General features: G+C 46.6%; 1 protein-coding gene across 6 annotated transcripts in view; it reads left to right on the top strand.

Annotated features, from left to right (window-relative positions):
* The window catches only part of LOC147117722 (doublecortin domain-containing protein 2-like), a 365,165-nt gene that overhangs the window by 222,830 nt on the left and 114,450 nt on the right, over nt 1–27,885 (top strand). For 5 of the 6 annotated variants that reach the window (XM_085988938.1, XM_085988935.1, XM_085988940.1 and 2 more), the window contains exon 8: nt 21,315–21,415. In XM_085988938.1, coding sequence (XP_085845064.1) covers nt 21,315–21,415 — 101 coding nt within the window. The remainder of the gene's footprint in view (nt 1–21,314; nt 21,416–27,885) is intronic. The other variant, XM_085988936.1, reaches the window with a different exon arrangement.

The raw sequence follows: 27,885 nt of genomic DNA, 5'->3' as shown, positions 1-27,885 counted from the left end.
AATTACCCCCGCTGATATTAAACTAAAATGAAGAATGCGTAGTTGTGTGTCACCATGGGAAGTCATTGGGTTGAGCAGAGGCCAAATGCTTCCTCATGAGTACAGAGGAAGAGTCCAGGAACTAGAAGTGAGTTAGAAATTAATCAGCTTATTGTGACATTTAGGTCTGTGCATAGAATGCACATTACCGTTTTTATCTGTCTCTGTTTTGACACAGTCCCTGTACTCCTCCATTCTTCACTGAAGGGGAATAGAAAGGAAGAAAGTGCTTGCATTTATATAGCTCCCAAAGCAATTTACTACCAATTCACCAATCACCACACTGGGGCTTAGAGGGTTAAATTGTGAGGTCAGATTGCATAAACTTGACTTATATTTCCTCCAGTATAGGAGATTGAGGGGCGATCTAATTGAGGCGTTTAAATTGTTAGTAGGATTTGATAGGGTAGAGATGGAGAAACTATTACCTCTGGTGGGCGAATCAAGAACAAGGGGACATAATCTTAAAATTAAAGCTAGGGCATTCAGGAGCAAAATCAGGAAACACTTTTTCACACGAAGGGTAGTAGAAAATTTGGAATGCTCGCTCCCAAAAAGCTGTGGATACTGGGACAATTGGAGTTTCCAAGACTGAGATCGATAGATTTTTGTTAGGTAAGGGTATCAAGGGATATGGAACAATGGCGGGAAAATGGAATTGAGGTGCAGATCAGCCATGATCTAATTGAATGAATGGTGGAGCAGCCTCGAGGGGCTGAATGGCCTACTTCTGTTCCTATGTTCAAATGTGGCACCCAATTTGTGCACAGTATGGTCCCACAATTATCAGTGCGACAGATGACCATGCTGTGCTTGGCTGAAGGATAATTATTGACCAGGAGGCTGGGAGAAACTCCCTGTTCTTCAAATAGTACTATGGGGTATTTTATGTCCACCTGAGCAGGCAGACAGGGCCTCGGTGTAACGTCTCCTCTGAAACACTGTTGGGTATATTTTAACTTTTAATCGGCCGACCTGCAGAGCAGCGCTGAGGCTGTTTTGAATCCCAGGTCTCGATGAAGCGTGCCGGATTCGGGCTTGTGCAATATCGGGCAGCCTCGAGTCCTTCCAGCGAGGAACAAGGGAGATGCTGGGCGGGTCCTGATCGAGACAGAGGAGAGCCAAGGGTGGCAATGGGCCATAATATTTTTGTAGGTCCTGGAGAAGCACTCTTGCTTCTCTTGACCCGCCAAAAAAATTTCAAACATAGCCTTTTTGGGACTTCTTTGGCTGCACAGCCAGTAAAACTGGTCGGGAGTGCGTGTGGCGGCCACACTGACCAGATCTATCCTAAAATGGCAATCGGGTTCCTATGCATGTCATAGGAGAACGATTTGCATATTAAAAGGAATCGACCACTTGAAATAGGCATAGGCCCCAGTAAAAATGATGGTGGCTGGAATGTCGGCATTAACGGGACGGTTAACGCAGATTTCGGCAAGTTAAAATTGGCCCCAGTACATTCAAAAATGCAGCACTCCCTTGGTACCAAACTGATGCATCCGTCTAGTATTTAGATGCTCAAATCCCTGGAGTGGGGCTTGAACCTCTGGCCATCTGACTCGGGCAAGAGTGCAAGCACTGAGCCACTGCTGAGACCGAATCTGTCTTTGTTTTTTTTTAAAACTTTAGTTGAGACAGACCACTGCTGTGCTTGGCAACAGTTTGTGCCACTTTCTAAGGGTTGAATTTATTTATTTTTGTTTACTTGCATCGTTTCCAGAGCTGAAAAATCTGTTCTTTACAATCACAAGTGCAAATATTGCAATGCCCAATGATATTAATTTCCCAATTTAACTGTTGGTGATGCACTTTTGCGTCAGTGAGCAGAGAGAATAAAATACTTCACTTGGTGCAGGAAGATTGAAACGTTGAAGCAGAGAAAGGAGAGTTACTTTGAGACCATTGGGGAAACCCTTGACCAATCAGACTAAGTTTATTTTGGGTGTGGGGAGGGGGCGGGGTTAATTATTTGCGACTGATTACTTCTGTGTAGCTCCATGACAGTGGGCTGGGAGTTGTGCCAAGTCAGGTGCGGCTCCTGAAATTAAATTTTAATTATGCCTCTTGCATGCCTCTTATGCTGTGTTGCTGCGATATTAATGGCCTGTTTCTTTGGGGATGCGCCACCACTAATAGGAGAGGGACAGAACACATAGTTTGCAACCTGTAAAACTTTTCATGCCACAGACAAATGCAATTTTGCACACCCATGAGGGCATCAAAATCTGGAGAAAAGCACAATTTACCTCCCAGTTTCCTCTGCTTTGAACCATGCCCCACTGTATTTCTTCTGAGCTAGCACACACAACTAGCACTCTTCAGTTGCTTTTATGGTTGTAAAAGCCTGCATCACTTTCCTCTTTGCCCTCTGTCCCGTGCACCCCACCCTCACCTGGACCTGAAGACAACCTCATTGTCCTTTGAACCATCATGAGTGGCTCAATGGACCTGATTCTGTATACCCCAGTGGTGATGCTATAAGCAGATTTGCACATCTGGAGGCACTTCAGTGTGTATATATTTAAGTTATATGATTTTCATGCAAGCCATGCCCAATGTGATTCTGTGGAACTGTCTTGTTTAGAATGGACAGCTACAGTTATAATGCCACTAAAATCACAGTGTGGCACTTAAGTACGTATTATATTATTATAATAAAAAATCCTGTTCTATTCATAAACACAAAACTGGGCTGAACATTTCAAATGTGGTCCAACTCTCGCTTCATTAAAATTCCATTAAAGTGTTTATCACTTCCTGGGACTCTGACACCTTAATGTTCTTGTTCCCGTGGCAATTTCTGCAGTGCAACATGATGCGCTCTTTTGATGATCGTACCTGAAACATTTTCATGTTCCACCTTGTGTGACCATGATTGTACAATTCAATTTGTCATTTGTAGCACCAGTGTGCACAACCGTACATTTTATTACCATAGGCGCCAACTGCATCCATCTGCCAAATTACTATGTATCTTGAGTTAGCTGCGGCTCAGTGGGAGCACTCTTGCCTCTGAGCCAGAAGGCCGTGGGTTCAAGCCCCACTGCCATTGGTGCTGTCTTTTGGATGAAACATTAAACCGAGGCCCCGTCTGCACTCTCAGGTGGACGTAAAAGATCCCATGGCACTATTTGAAGAAGAGCAGGGGAGTTCTCCCTGGTGTCTTGGCCAATATTTGTCCCTCAACCAACATCACTAAAACAAATTACCTGATCATTTATCTCATTGCTGTTTGTGGGACCTTGCTGTGTACAAATTGTCTGACGCAACAGTGACTGCACTACAAAAGTACTTCATTGGTTGTAAAGCGCTTTGGGACGTCCTGAAGTTGTTAAAGGCGGTATATAAATGCAAGTATTTCTTTCTTTTTGAGTAGGTCTTTTTTTTGAATTGTAGAGTTGATGCTACGATCTTGTTGTCACCTGGGACACCATTGTATGGGTTGGTGATAGCTCTGGATATCTGACCTGCACTTCCTGTGATCAGGGCACCCCGCTAGGCGCGCAGGATTGCAGAATTACCCCTTGTATTCTCATCTCACGTTTGTGTTACTTGGAGACATGGACAGTGGGGGTAATTTTGATTTTGAAATGAATGGAACAGCAGATTCTGTGAAGAGCCTGCATTTTAACACAATATAGTGGCCAACTGCTTCATAGTATTCAAACATAATGAAAATAGAATGGGTTAATTTTGACTTTGGGCGATGGTGTAAATCGAGCGATATCAGATCAGCTGCCCGTTGCACATGACTCTTAATGAGAGGGATACAGTGTGACAAAAAGAGTTGTGAGAAACCATAGAGATACAGAGACAACAATGATCGAAAGTGAGAGCCATACAAAAAGGAATAGTGGAAAACAAAGGCAAAGGGAGGCAGACAGAAAGTATTAGAGAGTGGACCGCAAGCAGAGAGACAGTTGCAGCAAAAGGGTCAGAGTTTTCATTTTTGTCTGGCATTGCTGCAGGAGATCAGCTAGTGTGAAGATTTTCAAAACCTTTCTTGAGCCATTGGAGCACAAGAACAGCCAGGGATGAGGTTATTTCTCTATTACATTGACTTTCTCTTCATGGCTTTTAATTATGTTTTGAATATTTTCAAAGTGTTTTCCTCTTTGCATGCAGAGAGGCCCCAAGGAAGCATTGAAGAGCACAGACGTTGCACCTGCTGAGCCCAGAAAGTATTATCATAGTTAGCTAACCCACGGAAAGTGTAGAAGCTGTGGGATGGGAATAGAACAGAATCACGATGCCCCGGATACAAAACCTATTAATTATATACAGTACACCTTTAATTATTAAACTTGTATACATCCCGCAAAAAGCATAATTTAAATAATTCACAAAAAAGCTTTCAAATTACCCATCTAACAGGAGGTGGTCAATTCTCTGGGTAAATTGAAAATTTATTTTGTGGTTTTTTAAATTTTTTATGAGTTTGTCTTTTTAGCTGCGTATATAGTTGGTTGGCTTAGGAAGCAACATGGCAGCCAAAATAAATTGGGTGTGGGGAGGGGGAAATTGAGCGATTTGACAAGTCAATTTATGACAATTCATAGAATCATAGAATGGTTACAGCACGGAAAAAGACCATTCGGCCCGTTGAGCCCGTGCCAGCTCTCTGCAAGAGCACTTCAGCTAGTCCCACTACCCCACCCTTTCGCTGTAGCCTTGCAAATTTTTTTCTTTCGGGTACTTATCCAACTCCCTTTTGAAAGCCGTGATTGGGTCTGCTTCCACCACCCTTTCAGGCAGTGCATTGTAAATCCTAACCACTTGCTGCGTAAAAAAGTTTTTTCTTATGTTGCCATTGTTTTTTTTGCCAATCACCTTAAATCTGTGTCCTCTGGTTCTTGACCCCTCTGCCAATGGGAACAATTTCTCTCTATCTACTCTGTCCCGACCCCTCATGATTTTGAACACCTCTATCAAATCTCCTCTCAATCTTCGCTGCTCTAAGGAGAACAACCCCAGCTTCTCCAGTCTATCCATGTAACTGAAGTCCCTAATCCCTGGAATCATTCTCGTAAATCTTTTCTGCACCTTCTCCAAAGCCTTCACATCCTTCCTAAAGTATGGTGCCCAGAATTGAACACTGTGGGCTGGATTTTGCCAGCCCTGGGGAGGCGGGTATGGAGGCGCGACTGCCGGGAAAATGGCAGAAATTGAGGGCGGGTGCCCAACCCGCCTCCATGCCATCTTGCCAAGAGATGGGTAGCCGCCCTGTGCCGTGTCCAGTCTCCTTGGAGGCGAGAAGGGATTACAGCCACTTAAATGCCTGTTAACATGTAGTTAACAGGCAGAAAATAGGATTATCCCCTTTTTGCCCAAGTGTGGGCTTCCCAAAGGCTCTGAAACCCGCCAGGGTTACCGAGGCGAGTAGTGGGTCTGCGGGGTCCAAAAGTGTGCTGTAAACGTGAGTGATGGGTGCAAGTGTGGAGAGGTGAGTATCTGAGGTAAGTGCAAAGTGTTAGAAAAAGTGTTCTTACCTTTGTTTCTTCCTGCAGGCTTCAATCCTTGGGTATGCGGAGAGTCTCATACCTCTGCAGTAGAGATAACAGATGGCCGTTGCATTCTCCAATGCAATAACCATCTAATTTCTACAAAAGAAAGAGGTTTGATGAGGTCTTGAATTCAAGAACTCATCAAACTACAGAGAATGTCAGCATTTGACAGCGTCACAGAGCTGTCAAACGATGACGATTTGACAGATGAAACGTCATACGTTGACGTTCTCTGTAACCGGCTTTCCCTTAATTGGCCTGCTAAGCCCGCTGGGCGGGCTTAACAAGGTCAATCAAGGAAAAATAGCGTGGGTTGGCCAGAAGTTGATGGAGGCGGGACTGAAACCCGACAAGTGGGAGTCCCGCCTCCAAAAGCTCCCCATTGGCAAAATCCAGCCCAATACTCCAGTTGAGGCCGACCCAGTGTTTTTTACAGGTTCATCATAATTTTAACGCTTTTGTACTCTATGGGGTCGATTTTAACTCGGGTGTGGGGAATTGCCAGGTTCCCCGAATTTAGGCCTAGATATTCAGTTGTTAGCGCCAGCCGCTAGCGCCTTAGGAGGAGGAGAAGTGGGGCGCTAAGCGGCTAGCGCCCGGGCACGGCGTGATCTGCGCCTCTCGCAAACTTCACTTAAGATTTAGCGGTGGCGCAAAACCGCAGCGCTCGCTCAGCTGCGCGCGCAGATCCAGACGTCATTTCATGGTGCAACGCCCTTGGTGCGCCCCAAACCGGAACTTCAGTGGCGCCGCCCTTATGTGCGCCTGGCGCCCCCAGCGACTGGTAGAGGGGAATGGTTCCCAGTCGCTGCGGGGCGCGGGGGGCGCTATTTAAAGTGGGGGGGACTCCTGCAGTATATGTGGCAGCCATTTTGTTCCACTCCTCCTTTGTGAGAGACGGATATTTGGAGAGACACAAAGGGAGAGAGCTTTCTGGTTTGACTCAACGCTCGCACAGGTACTTCTGGCTTCAGGCCAGAGCTATGCACTTGGATTTAACTTTCAGTGCCATAGCCTTGATTCGAAACATATAATGGGGGCTGCAATGGGTGGAAACGTTGGCTTACTGCATTGCATTCAAAGGGCTCACAGATGCCGTGAGAGAGTGCCAGTCATGGCCAGATGGAGAAGGGCCAACAGGCGTCGGCATAGGAGGCCTTACCCACCCAGGGTATACCGCCAGCAGTTCTCATATCTGAACATGTCTGAGGAGCAGTGTGTTCGGAGGTTGTGATTCAGAAGGGAGGTGGTCAATGAGATCTGCCACCTGCTTCGCAGAGATCTGCAGCCACAGCTGAGGAGCAGGACGTTTCTGTCGGTGGCAGTGAAGGTGACAGTGGCTCTCAACTTCTATGCCACCAGCTCCTTCCAATCCGCTACTGGGGTCATTGCCAAAATCTCCCAGTTCGCGGTACATTGCTGCATCTGCCAGGTGACCAATGCCCTTTTCAGAAGGAGACGTCAGTTCATCTCCTTTCCCATGACCCTGGACAAGCAGCAAGAGCGTGCAATGGGGTTTGCAGCACTAGCGGGCTTCCCCATGGTGCAGGGCGCCATTGACTGCATGCATGTGGCTTTGCAGGCACCTCTACAGAATGCCGAGGATTACCGCAACCGGAAGGGCTACCATTCGCTCAACGTGCAGTTGGTGTGTGACCACAGGCAGCTCATACTAGCTGTCAATGCCCGCTTTCCAGGCAGCAGCCACGATGCCTTCATCCTGTGGCAGACTTCTGTGGCAGACATTTTCGAAGCCCAGCCTCACCCACGAGGATGGCTTCTGGCTATCCTTTGTGCACCTGGCTGATGTCCCCGCTCCGTGCGCCCAGCACCCCTGCTGAAGAGCGATACAATGACAGCCATCAAGCAACCAGGAACATCATTGAGCACACAATCAGCGTGCTCAAGCAACGGTTCCGCTGTCTGGATCGTTCCGGGGGAGCCCTACAGTACTCGCCTGAGTGAGTCTCCCATTTCGTTGTAGTGTGCTGCATGCTGCACAACCTGGCTATCCGCAGGACTCGGCCACTGCTAGCAGACATTGGAGGACCACCAGAGGAGGAGTAGGAGGAGGAACACCAGCACGGGAGGGAGGCACAAAGTGCAAGGGCCGTCCGGCGGCGGCTTATTGCAACTCAGTTCTAGGCCCCCTCTCAGGGAATGGCTTGTGCCAATGAAAGAAGATGAATGTAGCCACTCTGCAAGCCCTCAGCCGGTCAAGGCAACAAATACTTCCAAAAGCAAACATGGACAATGCGATTAAAGAACATTTTTTACTGTGCAAACTCTGTGCCCTTCCCGCATGACAAACTAATTCAGAGAAACCCCCCAAAAGACAGTCAGAGGCATAACTGGCTCTCACAACCTTCAGCAAATGCAAAAAGCAGTTAAACAAAAATGACCATGATCCTCGGCCTTTATAAAAAAACAAACACAACAGTCTCGGCCTTCATATATAAAAAAACCCTCTCGGCCTCATATATAAAAAAATCATTTGGCCACACCTTCTACTTTTTCCCCTGCGAGGGTGATCCGTCTCGCTTCCGCGAGTGGCCCCTTCCCGCCCTGCAACTCCTCCTCAATGGGACCCCAGTGGCTGCAGCAAGGCTGGGGGAAGGCTGCTGTGGGTCAGATGGTGAGACGGCAGATGCCCTTGGGAGTTGGCCTGGACTAGCTCTGGGCCTGGAGGGGCTGGCTGCTGACTGCTCCAACTCTGCTTGGGCGGCAGCAGTCTGTCCTACGGGTGGTGGCAGCTACAGTGGAGGAGTGACAGTATTGGCTGCAGGAATGCTGCCAACCTGACAGAGCACAGGCACTCCCTGGTCGGCTGATACACTGGCACTCGCACGGGCCAGCACTGCAGCATGCGCAGCAATCTGCTGAAGCACAGACTGCTGGGCTGCTGCGGCGCGGCGATTGCCCCGGCGATGCCTAGCCGATCAAGCGAGGGTGGCAGCAGTTAGTGCCCGTGTGGCCCTGGTCTGTGTCTGCATCACACCAGCCAGTGAATGCACGGCACGACTGAGCACTTGGCTGGAAGCCGCCTGTGATGCAGCGAAGTCCTGCTGACTCCTAGCCTGTGCTGCCGTGAAGTCCTGCAGACTCCTGGCCTGTGCTGCACTGAATTCTTGCAGACTCCTGGCCTGTGCTGCCCCGAATTCCTGTACACTCCTTGCCAGTGACTCTATGGAGTCAGGCATCCTTGCCACTGCAGCCATGAGCTCAGTGTGCCTGTGCTCAGCCTGGGCACCCATTTCAGCAAGGAGCCGCACCTCCTCTGCGCTCACCGTAGCAGGACTGGAGGCCGCACTCGCCCTCCGGGGAGAAGACCGCCGAGCTTCCCCACCCCTCCCGCGTTGCTGCAGCCTGCTGGGCTCCGAAGCTTCACTCTCCTTAGACCCTTCCCCCCCCGCTACCCTCCAGGGAAGATGTGTCCCCATCGTGGCCATGGGCTGCCTCGGCTGAGGGTGTCACTGATGGGCCGGCTTCCTCTTCCTCCTCCTCCATTTCCGATTCAGACACAGTGCCAGCTTGAGGGCCTGCCTCCTCATCTGGTGATTCACCATCTGAAAGCAGGGAGGCACAAGAGTTGCTTTAGAGTGAGGACAGGGCGGCAGCGAGGGAGGCATGAGTGCTGCTATGCACTGCATTGGTTCGATAGCGGCAAAGGATGCTGGTGTGAGGCGCAAGTGGAAAGAGAGAGGTCAAAAAGGTGATGCCCTTACCATTGGGGCCCAGAACAGGTTCGGCATCTCCACTGGCGACGGGGCCAATCAGCCGGCCTGACATAATGCGCTCCACATGCTGCTCCAGGTCACTGAGCTGTTTGAGGTCAGGACGGCCTCCCCCGGTCTGTCACTGCTGCCTTCGGTTGTGGGCCAGCTTGCCCTGCAAGAGAAAGGATGGCCTCTAAGTACAGTGTGAAGCCCTGATCTTGCCTGCACTGCCTCCCATGGTGGAATAGCCCTGACAGTGTGAAGCCCTGATCTTGCCTGCACTGCCTCTCATGGTGGAATAGCCCTGACAGTGTGAAGCCCTCATCTTGCCTGCACTGCCCTCCCATGGTGGAATAGCCCTGACAGTGTGAAGCCCTGATCTTGCCTGCACTGCCTCCCATGGTGGAATAGCCCTGACAGTGTGAAGCCCTCATCTTGCCTGCACTGCCTCCCATGGTGGAATAGCCCTGACAGTGTGAAGCCCTGATCTTGCCTGCACTGCCTCCCATGGTGAATAGCCCTGACAGTGTGTAAAGTCCTGAATGTGCAAGTGATTTTCATGACTGTCCCATAGCTGCTGGATGAGGGCTGGGCATTAGGGCTTTCAGGTCCCTTTGGCCATAGTGAGGTGCACATGCAGGGATGAGGAGGATACTGGAAAGGGTACTCACCCTGACAACCCGAGTGAGGTCATTGAACTTTTTTCTGCATTGCACAGGAGTCCTGCCAACCACGCTGTTGGAGGTCACCCTGTTTGCCACCTCCTTCCAGGTTTTTCGATACTCGGGCAGCGGCCTCCTGTCACCTTCAGGGAAGAGGACAAGGCGCCTGCGCTCCACTGCGCCAACCAGTACCTTCAGGTCACCCTCGCTGAAGCGCTGCGCTCTCCCTGGCCTTCTCCATTGTCCTGGGCATTGAACTGTTCAAGCAGCAATGGTCAGGCCTTGCTTCAGGGCTGCAGTGTGCAGGGCGTGGCAGCCAAACAAATCCACCCTCCCCCTTTAAGAGCTGACCGGCGCCAGCATGTCTGCCTTCAATCAGCAACTCGCCGCACCTGCGCTGCGCCTGCCCTCGGTGGTAGCGCCCCGGCTCGCCGGCTTAGCGCCTTATGATAGTCGTGCATTGCCTGCTTTAGCGCAGCAGCAACCTCTTGGGGCGATGCAACTGAATATCGGCGAAGGTGGCACTAAGTTGCGCCGGGCGCAAAATTTAGCGAACGCCCGGCTGTAGCACCCCAAACGTGGCTATACTGAATTTCTAGGCCTTAGTGTTTCCCACATGAATCTAAATGGGTCTGTGAGATTGATGCAATTTTAACTCAATTGGCCAATTTATTTCCAACGTGTGGGAAGCCTTGGCAATTGAGTATTTCCAGTCAGAAAGTTGCAGAATATGACGTCATCATTGCTGCTGCTTTTAAGGTCCACAGCAAGCCTTGCTTCTTCTGCAGGCTTCCAAACTTTACCATGAGGATGGCACAGGAGCCTGCAGGAGCAATGGCCAGCAGGAGGGCAAGAGCTGCCCCAAAATTTGATGAGGCTTCACTCCAGGCATTGCTGGATGGTGCTAGGGCCCACAGGGAGGCCTCCCAGTCAGACCAAGGCTGTGTGGCTACAGGTGGCTGGTGAAGTCAACTCCTTGGGGCTCACACGGCGCACCTGGATGCAGTACAGGAAAAGATTCCATGACCTTCATCTCACTGGAAAAGTAAGTACTGTATGAAGTTTCCATCACCCTCAATCTGATCCCCATTGCCTTTGCTCACCAGCACTCAGCTTTAGCAATCTCTTCCTCCACATCCCACTTGACACTCACATCCATGCACCCTTACCCATTCCCTCTCTCTCTATGCTCACATTCACATAACTATTCCACCATGCAGCCCTCACACTCCCTTTCACTCTGATGCTTTGAATGCAACTGACAACACACAGGGAGGGCCCTTGGTCTTGCAATCTCACTCCATCTTTGCCTCTTTCTAAGTATCTATGCTATGCAATCTCTGCACTCACTCCTTCATTCTCACTCAATCTCCACTTGTCTCCCTCATTGCAGAAAAAGAGAGCTCACAACAGGAGAGTGCGAGCAAGGACAGGAGGAGGGCCACCCTCATTAGCCCAGCTCACCCCCTGGGAGGAAGGCGTCCTGGAGATTGTCGGGGCTGACAGATGCGGAAGTTGGGGAAGGACAGACCGGTGCATCCCCACAAGCTGGTGACAGAATAGTTTTCCATCTCATTGGCATTGCATTCGCTGATAATGATTCTGAAGCTACATCATATGGACTTATGATCATTTGCAAAATGCAATGTGCATTTAACCTTGGCATCACATCTCTAACTTTTTCCTTGACTCCCCCACAGGACCATCGAGAGCCCCCGTCCCCAGTGTGCAGGAGGAAGAGCCTGAGATGCCAGACTCCTCAGAGGAATCTGCAACCTCTGAGGGCGCAGCGTCAGCAGAAATAAGTGCACCCAGCACCAGCGCAGACACTCACACCTCTGTGGGACCTTCGGGACATAGAGTAGAGTTGTCACCTGGTGTATCACAGCTCACAAGTGAGCATCAGCAGATTGTGGAGACAGGGACAGCAGTGGAGAGTCCTCGTTGGAGGGCGCAGGACTCTGCCAGCTCGGCTCAGCTGCATGTCGACCCTCTGCCTCTGGGTCCATCTGTAAGTTCAGAGGTGATGGAACTCCATGCACAGATGCAGGAGTCTCTGGCAGGTTTTGTCTCCAGGATCGCTGTGAGTGTGGCGCGAATGGAGGAGTCCATAGCGAACATGAGCAGAGCCTTTGTGGAGTCAGTGGCGTATGAACGCAGCAACACGGAAAGGATGGCTACCTACGTGGAAATGATTGCTGCCTCCGTGTTAAGGCTGGCTACGGTAGAGGAGAGGATGGCTACGGTAGAGGAGAGGAGGGCTACGGTAGAGGAGAGGAGGGCTACGGCCATGGAGGAGGTTAGTCGCCAGAGTATGGAAAACATGGTGAGTGTTCAGAATAGAATGTCATCTCTTGAGGAGCGATGGGCATCTATTGAACAGAGAAACCAGACCTTCATGGAAGTCCTTTTGAGTAGGACTGCCATTGCAGATACGGGTCCCCATGGCCCCCCTGATGTGCAGCAAGGTGCTCTCAAGCCACTTGCAGGCACTGAGGGGGACCTGAGCCATGAGAGGGAGGTTGGTGGCAGACCTCAAGGAAGTGGGGGCTCCTCTCCAAGCGCTCACACTTCCATGCCACTGCAGAGCCCTCAGTCAGAGCCCCGCTGGAGTCCACGCCCAACTGAGATAGACGTCTCAACTCCTGCACAGCCGCAGGAGCAGCAGACTGCTGATGAGCCCTCACAGGCTCGCCACCCCAGAGGACGCCCGCCAAAGGTGTCGAGACAGGAGCAGCAGGAAAGTGAGCAAGGGGCCTCCACATCTGCTGAAGCCACAGGGGAACCACTACGTAGGAGCACACGTAAGAGGAAAATAAAGCACAAATAGTCACAAGGGTATTTTGTTGTGTATTTTGTAAAAATGCCATCAGTTGTTTGTTTTGCATAAAAATTCTGATGGCAACTGCTGCAGTTCTGGTGTGTGTCATTTCGCGAATGGGGCTGGAGGTCCTCTAATGCCAAGAAGGGAAGGAAAAAAAGGCCTCCCATGCTTCTGGTAGATGCCTCAGTTGAGGAAGCGCTGAGTGAGGGTGGCGAGAGGGGTTTCGCAGGAGGTCACACTGGAGAAGTGTGTGAGGCTCCAACCTTCCACAGGTGTGGTTAAGCCTGGTAAAAGTTGCCCCAGGCCTGAGACACTCTGCAGCCTTCCGGTCTCAATATCGAGTTCAACAATTTCAGATCATAACCTCGGCCCCTATTTCATTTTCACTTATATTTTTCCACTCCTTTCCTTCCCCCCCCCCCTTTCCTAGATGAGTGCTCAAAAATTAGAATCAAATTAAATGTTCTGGATTTAAATAAGAGTGTCTTATTCCTGTAATTATTTTTCAGATTTGAGTTCTATGACATAACTTCTGGTGCCATCCAAGCTTCTCCTATCTATATATGCATAATTCGCATAACAATCACTTCACCAGTTACAGAACAGAGAGCGTGCAAATGCATGGAACACAGGAACAGTAGATAGGCAAAATAACAACAGAAAATGCTGGAAAAACTCAGCAGGTCAGGCAACATCCGTGGAGAGAAATTTGAGTTGACGTTTCGGGTCGAACCCTTCTTCAAAACTGGAAAGAAAAGAAACTAGATCGAAGGCAGGGCTGCGATCGGACAAAAGAATAAAAGAAACAAAAGAAGTAAAAGAGATTGGAAGCTAGACGAGATGGTAATAGGCTGAGATTAGGTGTAAAGTGTACTGGCAGGGCAAAAGATAGCTGCCAGGTGTGAGAGAGAAACAAAAGGAAAGGGGGGCGGGGGGGGGGGGGGCGGAAAGGAGTGGAAAAATTACAAGAAAAAATGAAATGGGGGCCGAGCTTATGATCTGAAATTGTTGAACTCGATATTGAGTCCGGAAGGCTGTAAAGTGCCTAATCGGAAGATGAGGTGCTGTTCCTCGAGTTTACGTTGAGCTTCCGTGGAACAATACAAGAGGCCAAGGACGGTGAGGTCCGAGTGGGAATGGAGCGGCCCCCATTTCATTTTTTCTTGCAATTTTTCCACTCCTTTTCTCCCCCCGCCCCCCTTTCCTTTTGTTTCTCTCTCACACCTGGCAGCTATCTTTTGCCCTGCCAGTACACTTTACACCTAATCACAGCCTATTACCATCTCGTCTAGCTTCTAATCTCTTTTACTTCTTTTGGTTCTTTTATTCTTTTGTCCGATCGCAGCCCTGCCTTCGATCTAGTTCCTTTTCTCTCCAGTTTTGAAGAAGGGTCAAACCCGAAACGTCAACTCAAATTTCTCTCCACGGATGTTGCCTGACTTGCTGAGTTTTTCCAGCATTTTCTGTTGTTATTTCTGAGACAACAAAGTCCTGCCACCTGCAAATGATGACTGATCAAATCTCCTCTTTAATGGTTGACCTGCAGCTGATAGTCAGCAAGCCAATAGTGTTCACGCCAGGTTTCACAGGCGTGATCCCCACCAGGCGTGTTTTACGTGGAAAAAGGGTTAAACAGGCAAGGGCCTGTTAAAATGGGATTATAAAAGCCAATAAGTGCTGTTTAAGGGCTCTAAAGACCAGTCCTGCCTGTTGCAGGCAGGACTGATTCGGGACCATCAGACACGCCTGGGTTAAAATGGCTAGGTGTCGGGAACCAGGCCGGGGGGGGGGTCCCGACCCCCAGGTTTTGCGATTTTAACCCCCCATACGCCTGACGGCTGAGTTAAAATTGAGCCTGTACCTCTATTCATGAAGCCCAGGATCCAGTAAGCTTTTTTAATTGCTTTCTCAACCTGCCCTACCACCTTCAACGATTTGTGCACATATACCTCTAGGTCTCTCTGTTCATGCACCCCCTTTAGGATTGTACTCTTTAGTTTATATTTCCTCTCCTCATTCTTTCTACCAAAATGTATCACTTCGCATTTTTCTGCGTTAAATTTCATCTGCCACGTGTCTACCGATTCCGCCAGCCTATCTATGTCCTCTTGAAGTCTATCACTATCTTCCTCACTGTTCACTATACTTCCAAGTTTTCTGTCATCTGTACATATTGAAATTGTCCCCTGTTGACCCACATCCAAGTCATAAATATACATCAAAAAGGCAGTGGTCCCAGAACTGACTCTGGGGAGCACAATTGTATACCTTCCTCCAGTCCGAAAAGCAACCATTCACCGCTACTCTCCATTTCCTGTCACTTAGCCAATTTCGTATTGATAGTATATAAATGTAAGTCTTTTTAGTAATGATTTTCAGCATTAGAATACATGAGCTTGAAAACAAACAAACTTTTTGGGTCTTGGAGGCAAGAGTTTTCATCAACCTGGTGACAGTTGAAAGGTTAAGAAATTGGAACAACATTAACCATTTTCAAGTCGATGGTATCACTCTGCATAATGAGCTGTGACAAATCTCTGCTGCACCCTCTATAATCTACCCTGATTTCTTTACATAGAAACATAGAAACATAGAAGATAGGAGCAGGAGTAGGCCATTCGGCCCTTCGAGCCTGCTCCGCCATTCAGTGAGATCATGGCTGATCATCCAAATTCAGTACCCTGTCCCTGCCTTCTCCCCATATCCCTTGATCCCTTTAGCCTCAAGAAATATATCCAACTCTTTCTTGAATATATTTAATGAACTGGCCTCCACCGCCCTCTGTGGCAGAGAATTCCACAGGTTCACCACTCTCTGGGTGAAGAAATTCCTCCTCATTTCAGTCCTAAATGGCTTACCCCTTATCCTTAGACTATGACCCCTGGTTCTGGACTCCCCGGCCATCAGAAACATCCTTTCTGCATCTAGTCTGTCCAGACCTGACAGAATTTTATAGGTTTCGATGAGATCCCCTCAATCTTCTAAACTCCAGTGAGTATAAGCCCAATTGACACAATCTCTCCTCGTACGTCATTCCTGTCATCCCAGGTATCAGCCTGGTGAATCTTCGCTGCACTCCCTCCATGGCAAGAACGTCCTTCCTCAGGTAAGGTGACCAAAACTGCACGCAATACTCAAGGTGCGGTCTCAGCAAGACATCCTTGTTCTTGTACTCGAACCCTCTTGCTACGAAGGCCAACATACCATTTGCCTTCTTAACCGCCTGCTGCACCTGCATGCTTACCTTCAGCGACTGGTGCACAAGAACACCTAGGTCTCTTTGCACTTCCCCTTCTCCCAATCTATTGCCATTCAAATAATAATCTGCCTTCCTGTTTTTGCCACCAAAGTGGATAACCTCACATTTATCCACAATATAGTGCATTTGCCATGTTTTTGCCCAATCACCCAACTTGTCCAAATCGTACTGGAGTTTCATGACATCCTCCTCACAGTATACCCTCCCACCCAGCTTTGTGTCGTCTGCAGATTTGGAGATATTACATCCAATTCCCTCGTCCAGAGCATTAATATATATTGTGAACAGCTGGGGTCCTAGGACCGATCCTTGCGGTACCCCACTAGTCACTGCCTGCCACTCGGAAAATGACCCGTTTATTCCAACACCTTGCTTTCTGTCCGCCAACCAGTTCCCTATCCAATTCAATACCTTGCCCATAATCCCATGTGCCTTAATTTTGCACGCTAACCTCTTATGCGGGACCTTATCGAAAGCCTTCTGAAAGTCCAAATACACCACATCCACTGGTTCTCCCTTATCTATTTTACCAGTTACATCCTCAAAAACTTCCAGTAGATTAGTCAAGCATGATTTACCTTTTGTAAATCCATGTTGACTTTGTCCGATCCTGTCACTGCTTTCCAAGTGCTCTGCTATTACATCTTTTATAATGGACTCTAGCATTTTCCCCACTACTGATGTCAGGCTTACCGGTCTATAATTCCCCACTTTTTCTCTGCCACCTTTTTTGAATAGTGGGGTAACATTAGCTACCCTCCAATCCATGGGTACTGTTCCAGAGTCTATTGAGTTCTGGAAGATGACCAGCAATGCATCTACTATTTCTAGGGCCACTTCCTTAAATACCCTGGGATGTAGATTATCAGGCCCTGGGTATTTATCGGCCTTCAGTCCCATCAATTTTCCTAACACCATTTCCCTACAAATACTGATATCTTTCAGTTCCACCCTTTCATCAGACCCTATGTTCCGCGGTATTTCTGGGAGGTTATTTATGTCCTCCTTTGTGAAGACAGAACCAAAATATGTATTTAGTTGGTCTGCCATTTCTTTGCTCCCCATTATAAATTCCCCCGATTCTGACTGCAAGGGACCTACGCTTGACTTCACCAATCTTTTTCTCTTCACATATCTATAAAAGCTTTTACAGTCAGTTTTTATGTTCCCTGCAAGCTTACTCTCATATTCTATTTTCCCTTTCTTAATTAATCCCTTTGTCCTCCTTTGTTGAATCCTAAACTGCTCCCAATCCTCAGGATTATTGCTTTTTCTGGCCAATTTGTATGTCCTCTCCTTGGATCTTATGCTATCCCTAATTTCCCTTGTTAGCCACGGTTGAGTCACCTTTTTTGTTTTATTTTTATGCCAAACTGGGATGAACAACTTCTGTAGTTCATACATTCGGTCTTTGAATGTTTGCCATTGCCTATCCACCGTCAACCCTTTGAATGCCATTCCCCAATCAATCCTACCCAACTCACTCCTCAGACCATCGTAGTTTCCTTTCTTTAAATTGAGGACCCTAGTTTCTGAGTCAACTACTTCATTCTCCATCTTAATGAAGAATTCGATCATATTATGATCGCTCCGACCCAAGGGGCCTCGTACAACAAGATTGCTAATTAATCCTTTCTCGTTACATAATACCCAGTCTAAGATGGCCTGATCTCTGGTTGGTTCCTCGACATATTGGTCCAGGAAACCATCCCGTAAACACTCCAGGAATTCCTCCTCCACAGTACCCTTGGATGCCTTCCATCTGGTTCTTGTGCCGTATGAATATTTAAACATTCCTGTATTTTAATAATGTTTACACGGTTCCACCTGATCACTTAGTTAGTTTATTCAGTGAGTACTTGACCCATACAGATAAGAAAGATTTCAAGTTCAATCCCCAGTGTTAGTTTTTTTAATACATGCCTTTTCTCTCTCTCTCAATGGCTCAGTACCAGTTCACATTAGTGTACTTTATCCCCTACCAACTTGAAGCTGTATCTTTCCTGTCTTCTGTCCTTGCAGTTACCCCATTTTCAGTAATCTGCTTATTGGACTGAACATTAGTCTTGAGCTTTGCTACCAAGTTCTCTTGAAAGTGGTGCATATTACCCCTGCAGATCAGAAGTTCACAGACTGAAGCTACTAGTGTGTCTGTAATGGGTTGATTTCCCTTGGTCAGAATGTCTTCAGATAGAATATGCAACTCTCTGTGGATTTAATAAACAAAGTATTTGCCCTGGTTTAATGAATTTAGTCTCACTGTCTCATTAAAAAAAGTTGTACCAGCATTTTGTATATGTTGCTCCTCTCGAGATGCCAAGCTTTCATCTGATCAGTGCCAGAATTCATAAGAGCTTCAGCATTTAACCTCTTGGGTGTCAAAATCAATACTTCTGTTTGCTTAATTTGTAGAAATTTTTGCTGAATGCTACTTAATACACATGTATAACATTGACAGTGGTGAAATCAATGTCACAATATAATACCTAAGATGCATTTAATAATATGTCTTATATGTTGAGATAGCATATTTTTACATCAAAGGAAATTAAATCAAGGAACATTCGAAAGAAAGTTAAGGAAGTGCACAGACCAGATGTAATGGCACTTGGATTGCTTGTTTCACAACCAGGAAAAGATACAATTAGTCTCGGTATCCCTGGATTAGGGTGGGAAAATGTGGCAAGAGCTCCCACTCCTGATTGCTACCCAGCAACCCCAGCTGGAAGTGCGTATGTGTAGCTGTTGAGTAGGGGTAGGATTGGATTTGGCTGTCATTTCTCCCTTGGCCAATCCTCGTTAAGACTCCTGTAAAGAATGTATGCTTGGGTGATGTACAAGAGGGTGTCTGGTGCTCATGAAACTGCATACTAGCAAAGAGCCAACTCCTTCAGGAGTCCGTCTGTTTAGGGAGGGAAGGAAGAAGAAAACTGGCAGGGAAAAAATATGAAACGTGTTCTGCTTGAATTCTGCTTTCCCAGTAGGGGAGCCACACTCGCAGGAAGTGCGGATTAGAGAATTGGCCTGTAATGTTGTAGTCCCATCTCCGACACGCACTGCCTTCGAGCATGGGATCGTGGAATTAACTCTTGTATTCTCTATGCTTGGTTATAACCCAAACTCCTCCTATTTCTGGAATTAAAATGTCATGATTTAACAGTTTGTGCCTTCCTCAAAATCCTCCTAATTTTTAACTGGTTCCATTTCTGTATTCAGCAGTTGAATAAATGATTCCTGCTTTTTCTGCTCATTCCACGTTTGCACTCTAAAGGATTGAAGTCACACTGTATGACATAGGCACAACCACTGGGTTGTGTCTGGGTGGAGTTGGGAATGGGGTGAGATGAAGGGAATGTGCTTTTCTCCCAGTTTCTTTGGCATGGGTTCTTTCCTGTTTCCATTTTACTCCAAATTCTGGAATTGGCTCTGATGTTCATCTTTATACCTAGCTGGATTGCAGCTGTGCTATATTAGTATTGAAAGTGGTTATGAGATTCCTCTGCCCACTATTTTGAAGAAGACTTTAACCTATTTAAAGCAACTGATTATCAGTGAAGTAGCAAAGAAAGAATTGAGTGAATGCTGTCTGCTCATTACTAATATCGCACTGCACTTCAACCCCTATACCTCAAACACCAGTGCTATCTCACTACCTTATGGTTCTGCTCTGATAATTAATGTTGCCGATGTTGTATTATCTTTCTTGCTCCATTTTTAAACCGTTTTTGGAGCGTCCAGACTCATGAAGTTAAAGAGTAGAGGTTGGGGACTGGAACACTTTATAACCTACTGATCGCATCCAATACACTCTTGTCAGGCAGGATGTAGGCCATTTATATTGAAGGTGGCCAGCCTTCAGTGACACCTCTGCCAATCTGTATCTCCAAATGGCACTGCTGTCACGGAATTTCCATTTTCTCTGCACTCTATCTGGTTTCCTATTTGAGGGTTGAACTGTTGAATTAGTACCCTGTGTTAATCCCTGTGTTGTATCACCAGTAATCTTTTCAAGTGGTCAGAGGAAAAAAAACTTGCCATTTCCTCTTTCTAATCTAGGTTCTCCCTATAGTCTGAAAGATGAGTGCAGTACTCTTCAACACTTGCCTAATGCAGTTTTGCACACTTCCACTTTTGCAGAATGGCCATAATATATTTTTAATGACTTATCGATTAGAAAGTTGGGAGTATCACTTAATTGGAAAGAGGACCTGTTGATTTCATTGCGGCAGAAGAGAATATTTTCAATTGGGTGCTGTTGTGAGACTTCTGGAATTTGAATGCAGTTCACTTTAAATTGTAGTTTGCTTCACAGCGAAAATATGAACCCTGTTCGACACCCCACCCACCCATATTTGAAAAGTTATGAGCTCCATTTTGTTACATCTACTGCTGTTCATTCTTTCTGGAAGATTTCCATTTCCACTGCAACCTCGCACCATTTTCAGCTAAGTGAACTTGTAGTACAACTGTCCTTGATATCACGATGACCTGTCATTCTGTTGAACTGTTCTGTTAAAGGGATTTTTTTTGTCCCCCCACCCAGCCAGGCAAAAGCTTTTGGTGATTAGGTTTCATTTAAAAAGTCTTTCAGGCTTCCAAGGCAGCAAATTGAAAAGCCAATACTGCGTGAGGAAATTGGGACAATATGCATTTAACTTGTTATTTGTTTAGAGATTGAATTATGCAAGATTCTTAAAAGAAATCCCGATGCACAAGGGGTCTTAGCAGAAACTCGCATAAGCCGCTCGATGAGTGATCATTCTTAGTTCCACCGTTTTGTTCCGAGCAATTTGAGAGATCAGCATTTTATTTGTAGGACCCGCGGGTGTTTTAACAGTCACATTGATTGTGGGATTACCGTCTACTGGCTACTTATGTCTATGATGTTCATTATTTATGCTCAGAAGCCATGCCAAATGGTGATATCTGCCTGATGCTGTGATCATTACTGGTTGGACTGGTCTGACAGTGTATTTTTCCAGAAACGTGCCTCCCACCCCATAAAGTCCCCTATTAATAAAGGGCAATTGAGTCCTGTCTGGAAGGTGAGTGAGTTGGGCCGCTATAATTTTATGTATTTGTCTCCAATTCGAGTACTTTAAACAAATCATTTCCTTTTTTTATATAACTTTCTTCAAACATCAACAAACTGGTGATCACTTACTGATGTGAAGTATTTGCGTAGGGTTTATCGGGGTTGCTGGAGCTGAGATGCAGTTCTCGCCTTACGCCACTGGTAGCCACTGTTGTATCATCGTCTAATCACTGGCACCAGTTTAATACCGTTTTCACTTTGCTCCCCCCCAGAAGGCTGCGTGTTTAAAGCGTATGAGGAAAGGAGAGAGACCACGGGTGCCATAGAAGTCCAAGAAGATAATCAAACACAAGTGGAGCTGCCCATTGATCAGGTTAGCACGTATGCAAAGCTCTAAAATATATATTTTTGGGTGACGTGATATTATTGATAAAAGAAAATAAAATCTTGCATTTATTAGCACCTTTCACAATCTTGGGATGTCCCAAAGCGCTTTACATCCAATTCAGTATGTTTTGAAGTGCAGTCTTTGTTGTAATATAGGAAACCCAGCAGCCAACTTGCACACAACAAGGCCCCACAAACAGCAATGTGATAATGATTAGAGAATCTGTTTTAGTAATGTGGGTTGAGGGATAAATATCAGCCATGACACCTGGGGGAAACACCCTTGCTCTTCTTCAAAATAGTTCCAAAGGATCTTTTCCATCCAGCTGAGAGAGCAGACGGGACCTCGGTTTAACGTTGCATCTGAAAAACAGCGCCTCCGACAGTGCAGCAACCTTCACTTTAGACTGCGTGGTCGCTTGAGCTTGAGCTCCTGTGCAGCCGGTGAGCTGGCTTTTAAATTGAAAAAAACACGCACGCAAGAATTTTGAAGGGGCCGCGCAGCCCGTTAAAGGGGTCGCGCGTCCCCCCCCAAAAATCTCGGAGCATTGCAGTGTAGCACTCCCTCAGTACTCTACTGAAGAGTCAGCATAGATATTGTGCTCAAGTCTCTGGAGTGGGTCTTGAACCCACAACCTCTGACTCGGAGGTGAGACTGCTACCCACTGAGCCACAGCTGACATGCAGTGTTACTATTACTCACGCAGAGTAACCCCCCCCCCCCCCCCCCACTCAATTCAGAGTAACATAGGTCTTATCTTCAGCTTGAATGTAAGATTTAGTGCATTATTGGCATCAGGCACTAAGTGGCCACCACTGGTGCACTTTATTTATATCAGGGCTCATAACTGGTTATAACTACCCACTCCCAATTTGCCCCAAATTTGCTTCAGAACCGGGTTGAGGGCAATTAAAGCTATCCCATACTGAGTGTTTTCATGTACGTGTCTGTAAAAAAAAACCTAGAGAAGGTGGGAATCTTGTCTTCATGAAGGCAGAATCCCAGCCACAACTCTTCCTTCACATTTGGGCCTTAATTCCTTCACAGAAGGAAAAGTTGTGCAGCCAGGTTTAACATCCTGGAACTAATGGAAGATCTTTAGGCGCAAAATAACTGATTTCCTCCAAGGAGTAGTGTCAGCCTTGTGTGCACTCAGTGGGGAAATAATTCTCCGGGTAGGCGTTGAACCGAAGTTCTTGAGTTGAATTTTTTTTCTTACTCTTCATTGACTTTCAATCAGAACAGTTGATCTGTGATGTGGGATGAATCAAATTACTTTTAACTACGCTGTTCTGTGCTCAATGGTCTATGAAGCTTGGTTGAAGGTGAACCTTATCCGGAAACTGCTACTTTTCAAATAAGTTCTTGGGGAAAGTTTATTTATGAAAACACAACAATAAACCAGTATAAATATATAAAAGGACACTTAAAAAAAATGTATTTGCTGCACTATTTCCACGCTGTTCTCTACTGTCAAAATTAATCATTGGGGTTGCATGACCAGATGCACAGTAGAGCTCCCCCTCTTCTCCTGCCCTAACGAGGTGCTTTAACCCAACATCTGACACGAACTCCCCATTGTACTGATGTGAATTTTCCCATTTCCTGCACCAGTCATCATTATTACCTCATATTGAGATTGCCAATATAGTGCTAGTTTTGGCCAAATTACACCTCAGACAAAATAGGGTCAGTATTAACGGAAATAAAAATAAGGATAGTTGTAAAATGGGCTGCTACCACTTGTTTTACACTGCCGCACAAAGTCAAAATGACCCCTTGTGTGTGTTGGTTACATCTGGGTAAGTATTCACCTTGGGGCTTCCTGCATGGGGCGGGGCTAGGAGGCAGGGTGGGGGAGGGGGAAGGTACATGCCCAACAAGTTGGCATTTATTAAAAATGAATGGATGGAAAATCATGAATGGTTGACACTTAAATCACTGATATATACTCCCAGCTCTGTGCTGGGGGCACTAAAGAACGAGGGAGCTAGATGAAGTGTTATAGACTTCTTGTAACCCATTTTGTTTCAGCCGTTTATTAATTCAGTTAGTTCAACTCGTTAAGTTATTGGGCTCCGTAACTTTTGCTGTCGTTTAAACGGTGAGCGGGTTGCAGCACGCCAATTACAAAGTAGAGCCCCTGCTGCCCGACCCAACAGTATATTTTAACTCTAACCTAAGAAAAATACACAGATGATAACATTCACCACTTATACAAACTGTTCAAGTATATCAGCAGAAATGGACTGGGGAAAAAAGCTGTTCAAGTTAATGTTTGTAACTGCACAATTTCTTTTAAAAGTGACCAGATGATGAGAGTCTCTGTTTAATATCACTACATTTGTTTTTCTGCTGTGATGTACAGGAACAAAAAAGGCATTGTGATCTTATCTGACCAGTCCCAGTGTTTAGGAAATATCTCATGCCACAATACCTCTCAGTCCCCTCTTATCAACTTTGGCTCCAGGTACTTGTACAACTTTCTCTTGAATTTGCTGATGCCATCAGCCCCTACTCCCTCTCTTGGGAGGCCACCCCGTACATTCACCACTCTTTGCATAAAGTGATTAAATCTTTTCACCGTCCCCCTTTCTAAGCTTGAGGCAATGTGGTATTTGAAGGACTTCACACAATGAACAGGAGATGAACCAGGATGGCCGCGTGGTAAAGATGTTATTTTATGGTTTTCTGGCAGCTGATAAATAATTAGCGATTTTTTTTTTTTTTTGTCAACCAGTTTTGTTCTGAATGGGAAGTGCTTGCACTTCAATATCATATATTGAGATGCGTAGGCTTAGCCCTCTAAGTCTTCTAATGCTGGGTGATGTAAATATTGGCAGGAGCCAATGTGTGCTAAATAACTCTAGCAGCATCAACCAATGATCTGGCAACTGTTTTACTAGTTCTGTTCACACAGGTAAAAGTACAGCGAAGTCGCAGCATTTTCTTGAAGTGTGTTTTGAGAATAACTTGGCTCCTGTTTTTACTTTTCACTTACATGGCTGGAAATAGGCATCTCAAAGTGAGCAGTTATATCAAGTTGACATTAAACAAAAACAAGTCTCCAGGGCAGTTGGTAACACGCTGTTAGAGTACTATTCGTTTACCTCCGGGATCTGGCTTTAAATCAAGCCAAGACAGATGGGCTTAAAATCTCTTGTTCTCCAATGGCTGTTAAAGGTACTAAGTGAAATAAGTTCTGGCAGTCTAATTCTGGATCCCAGTGGGCATGAGTTCACATCACAAAACTGCCTTCACAATCACAGTTGGATGCAAAAAGAAACAAAGAAAAACTAACCATCTTAAAAACATTAATTATATCCTTACCGACACAATATATAGCTGCCTCAAGAGCTTCAAATACTATAGCAACTCTGTATTTCTACATATCCAGCAACACAGATCTTAAAGTTGCATTTTTGATCAAACTCTAAATGGATATGAAGTGTTTGGTTTGATTTATTATGATGAACTGCTGTGGACTTAATGGAGTGTACCAAGGATTTGTTTATAGCATGAGGATTGCTGAGTAGAGCAGTCGAAGCAAATTCCAAGAGTTGGCCGGATCAGTCCATTGAAGTGCCACACTCTGCAACTCCTTGTCAAGGTAGGATTGATGGTCTTGGAGAAGTCATTGCTCCAGATTGTCTTGTACTATCTGGTCCTGGTTAACCACCTTCAACTGCCCTTTATATAGTTAGGCTAAGTAGTATCAGTACAACTGACCTTTAAAAATGAGAGAATGCAACAACAAAAGAGCAAAAACACTGTTCCTTTTAATCTATCAATTCCCCACATGAGATTTAAATGGAAGATACTGAAGCAACAGGAATAATTTTCAGAGTCTATTTCACAAGTATAAAAAGCCTACAAGTTGGCAGTCCGCAGTGAAGTCTGATTCCACCAGTTCCACCAGTTCCCCCCCTTCCTCCCCCCCTTCTTCCTTCCCCTTCTTCCTTCCCCCCTTCTTCCTTCCCCCGCTTCTTCTTCCTTCCCCTCCCTTCTTCTTCCTTCCCCCCCTTCTCCCTTCCCCCGCTTCTTCTTCCTTCCCCTCCCTTCTTCTTCCTTCCCCTCCCTTCTTCTTCCTTCCCCCCCTTCTTCCTCCCCCCTTCTTTCCTTCCCTCCCTTCTTTTCTTCCCCCCCTCCTTTCTTCCCCCCCTCCTTTCTTCCCCCCTCCTTTCTTCCCCCCCTCCTTTCTTCCCCCCTCCTTTCTTCCCCCCCTCCTTTCTTCCCCCCTCCTCCCTTTCCCCCCTCCTCCCTTTCCCCCCTCCTTTCTTCCCCCCTCCTTTCTTCCCCCCTCCTCCCTTTCCCCCCTCCTCCTGTCCCTTCTCCACACCCCCCTTCCCTTCACCCCCCCCCCCCAAAAAAAAAATTCACCACTGCTAGAACTGGTGATCCCACTAATGGCTTATTGGGCAAAGAAGCCACATGGTAAGTTGCTAAGCCATACAGACCAGGAAGGTCTTTGATTTGATCCCTGGCCTGTGTTGTGCTGTGTTAGCTGCTTTTGGATGGGATGGCAGTGGGAGTGCTAAAGTTGGCCTTAGCACCCCATGGATTAGGACAAAGAAGAATTAGCTGGGTCTCCTGTTAATCTTTGCTGTTCTGTTCTGGAACATTCACGTGTGTAGGCACCACTTGAGGATAGGAATGGGCTTGACAATGGCCTGTTAACACTCATTGCCTAGCTCATATATGAAGAATACTTGGGAGGGCTGTCAGTGCCTGTAGAACCATACTGTTTTCTCTTCCACCTAACCCTGCCTCTCCCCCCTGCCACCGCCGCCGCTGAGCTAAACACGATCAAAATCACTAAGGAAGTGGTACTCGGTAAAATAATGGGACTCAAGGCGGATAAATCACCTGGACCTGATGGCTTACATCCTAGGGTCTTGAGGGAAGTGGCGGTAGGGATTGTGGATGCATTGGTAATAATTTTCCAAAACTCCCTGGACTCGGCAAAGGTCCCGGCAGACTGGAAAACTGCTAATGTAACACCCTTATTTAAAAAGGGCAGTAGACAGAAGGCTGGAAACTATAGACCGGTTAGCCTAACATCTGTGGTAGGTAAAATTTTGGAGTCCATTATTAAGGAGACAGTAACAGGACATTTGGATAATCATAATTTAATAGGACAAAGTCAGCATGGTTTTATGAAGGGGAAGTCATGTTTGACAAATTTGCTGGAGTTCTTTGAGGAAGTAACGTATAGGGTGGATAAAGGGGAACCAGTGGACGTAGTGTATTTAGACTTCCAAAAGGCATTTGACAAGGTGCCACACAAAAGATTATTGCTTAAGATAAAAAATCACAGGATTGGGGGTAATATTCTGGCATGGATAGAGGATTGGCTATCTAACAGAAGGCAGAGAGTTGGGATAAATGGTTCATTCTCAGACTGGCAATCAGTAACTAGTGGTGTTCCGCAGGGGTCAGTGCTGGGTCCCCAACTCTTTACAATCTATATTAACGATTTGGAGGAGGGGACCGAGTGTAACATATCAAAGTTTGCAGATGATACTAAGATGGGAGGGAAAGTAGTGAGTGAGGAGGACATAAAAAACCTGCAAGGGGACATCGACAGGCTAAGTAAGTGGGCAGAGATTTGGCAGATGGAATACAATACTGGAAAGTGTGAGGTTATGCACTTTGGCAGGAAAAATCGTAGAGCAAGTTATTGGGCCAGAAATTGGTGAACGGGGCTTGCCGCGCGTGCAAGCCCCGTATATGCACTTACCCCGCGCTACTGCCGATCAGCTCCAGGGACGCCTGGAATTGGTGTTTGAAAAAGAAGAATCCCGGGCAGCGTATGACGTCACGCCGCCCAGGAGTGCAGCCAGCGCGAAGCCAGGAGCGTGCAGTGTAAGTGAGACACGCCCCTTGAGGTCTCAGTTTCACTGGACATGCCCCCAATGTTTCTGTCAAGCTGCTAAGCATTTTTACATGCAAAGCAGCAGTTTAAATAGGTTTTTGGAAGATTTTGGTAACTTTTATAAACTTTTTAAAATGTTTACATTATTTTGAGTAATCTGAAGTAGTTTTAAAGAGAATTAAAGCAATTTAAAGACTTTTAAAAGCCCTAAAAGAATTTTTTTAATTCCATTTATTTATTTAGCAATGTCGTCGTCATACGTGTCTTCACACTGTTCCCTTTGGGGAACTGTATGAAGTGGTGGAAGGATTTATGGCCGTGATTAACGCTCATTCCGTGACCGTAACATCTTTGAACCAGCCATTAGGGCGGTTAGTCCTATGGCGGGAGGGTTTTACGGGCTCCCACAAGCTATACAAGGAGGGGGGGCCACCCACACCCACGGACGCAAATATCCCACTGGATGTCAACCCAGAATTTAGAGCCGGAGCTCCGACTCCACTTGCCGGGACTGTCTGGAGCGGGGTTCGAAAGCCTACCCTGATCTGGCCCAGCGGTGGGGATCCTACCGCTATGACAA

This window comes from Somniosus microcephalus, chromosome 5 (assembly GCF_052327205.1).
Source record: "Somniosus microcephalus isolate GS21.2 chromosome 5, FLI_Smic_1.0, whole genome shotgun sequence".
In the NCBI taxonomy this organism is placed as follows: Eukaryota; Metazoa; Chordata; class Chondrichthyes; order Squaliformes; family Somniosidae; genus Somniosus; species Somniosus microcephalus.
Note: the sequence above shows the minus strand (reverse complement) of the source record. Positions and strands in the feature narration are given on the sequence as shown.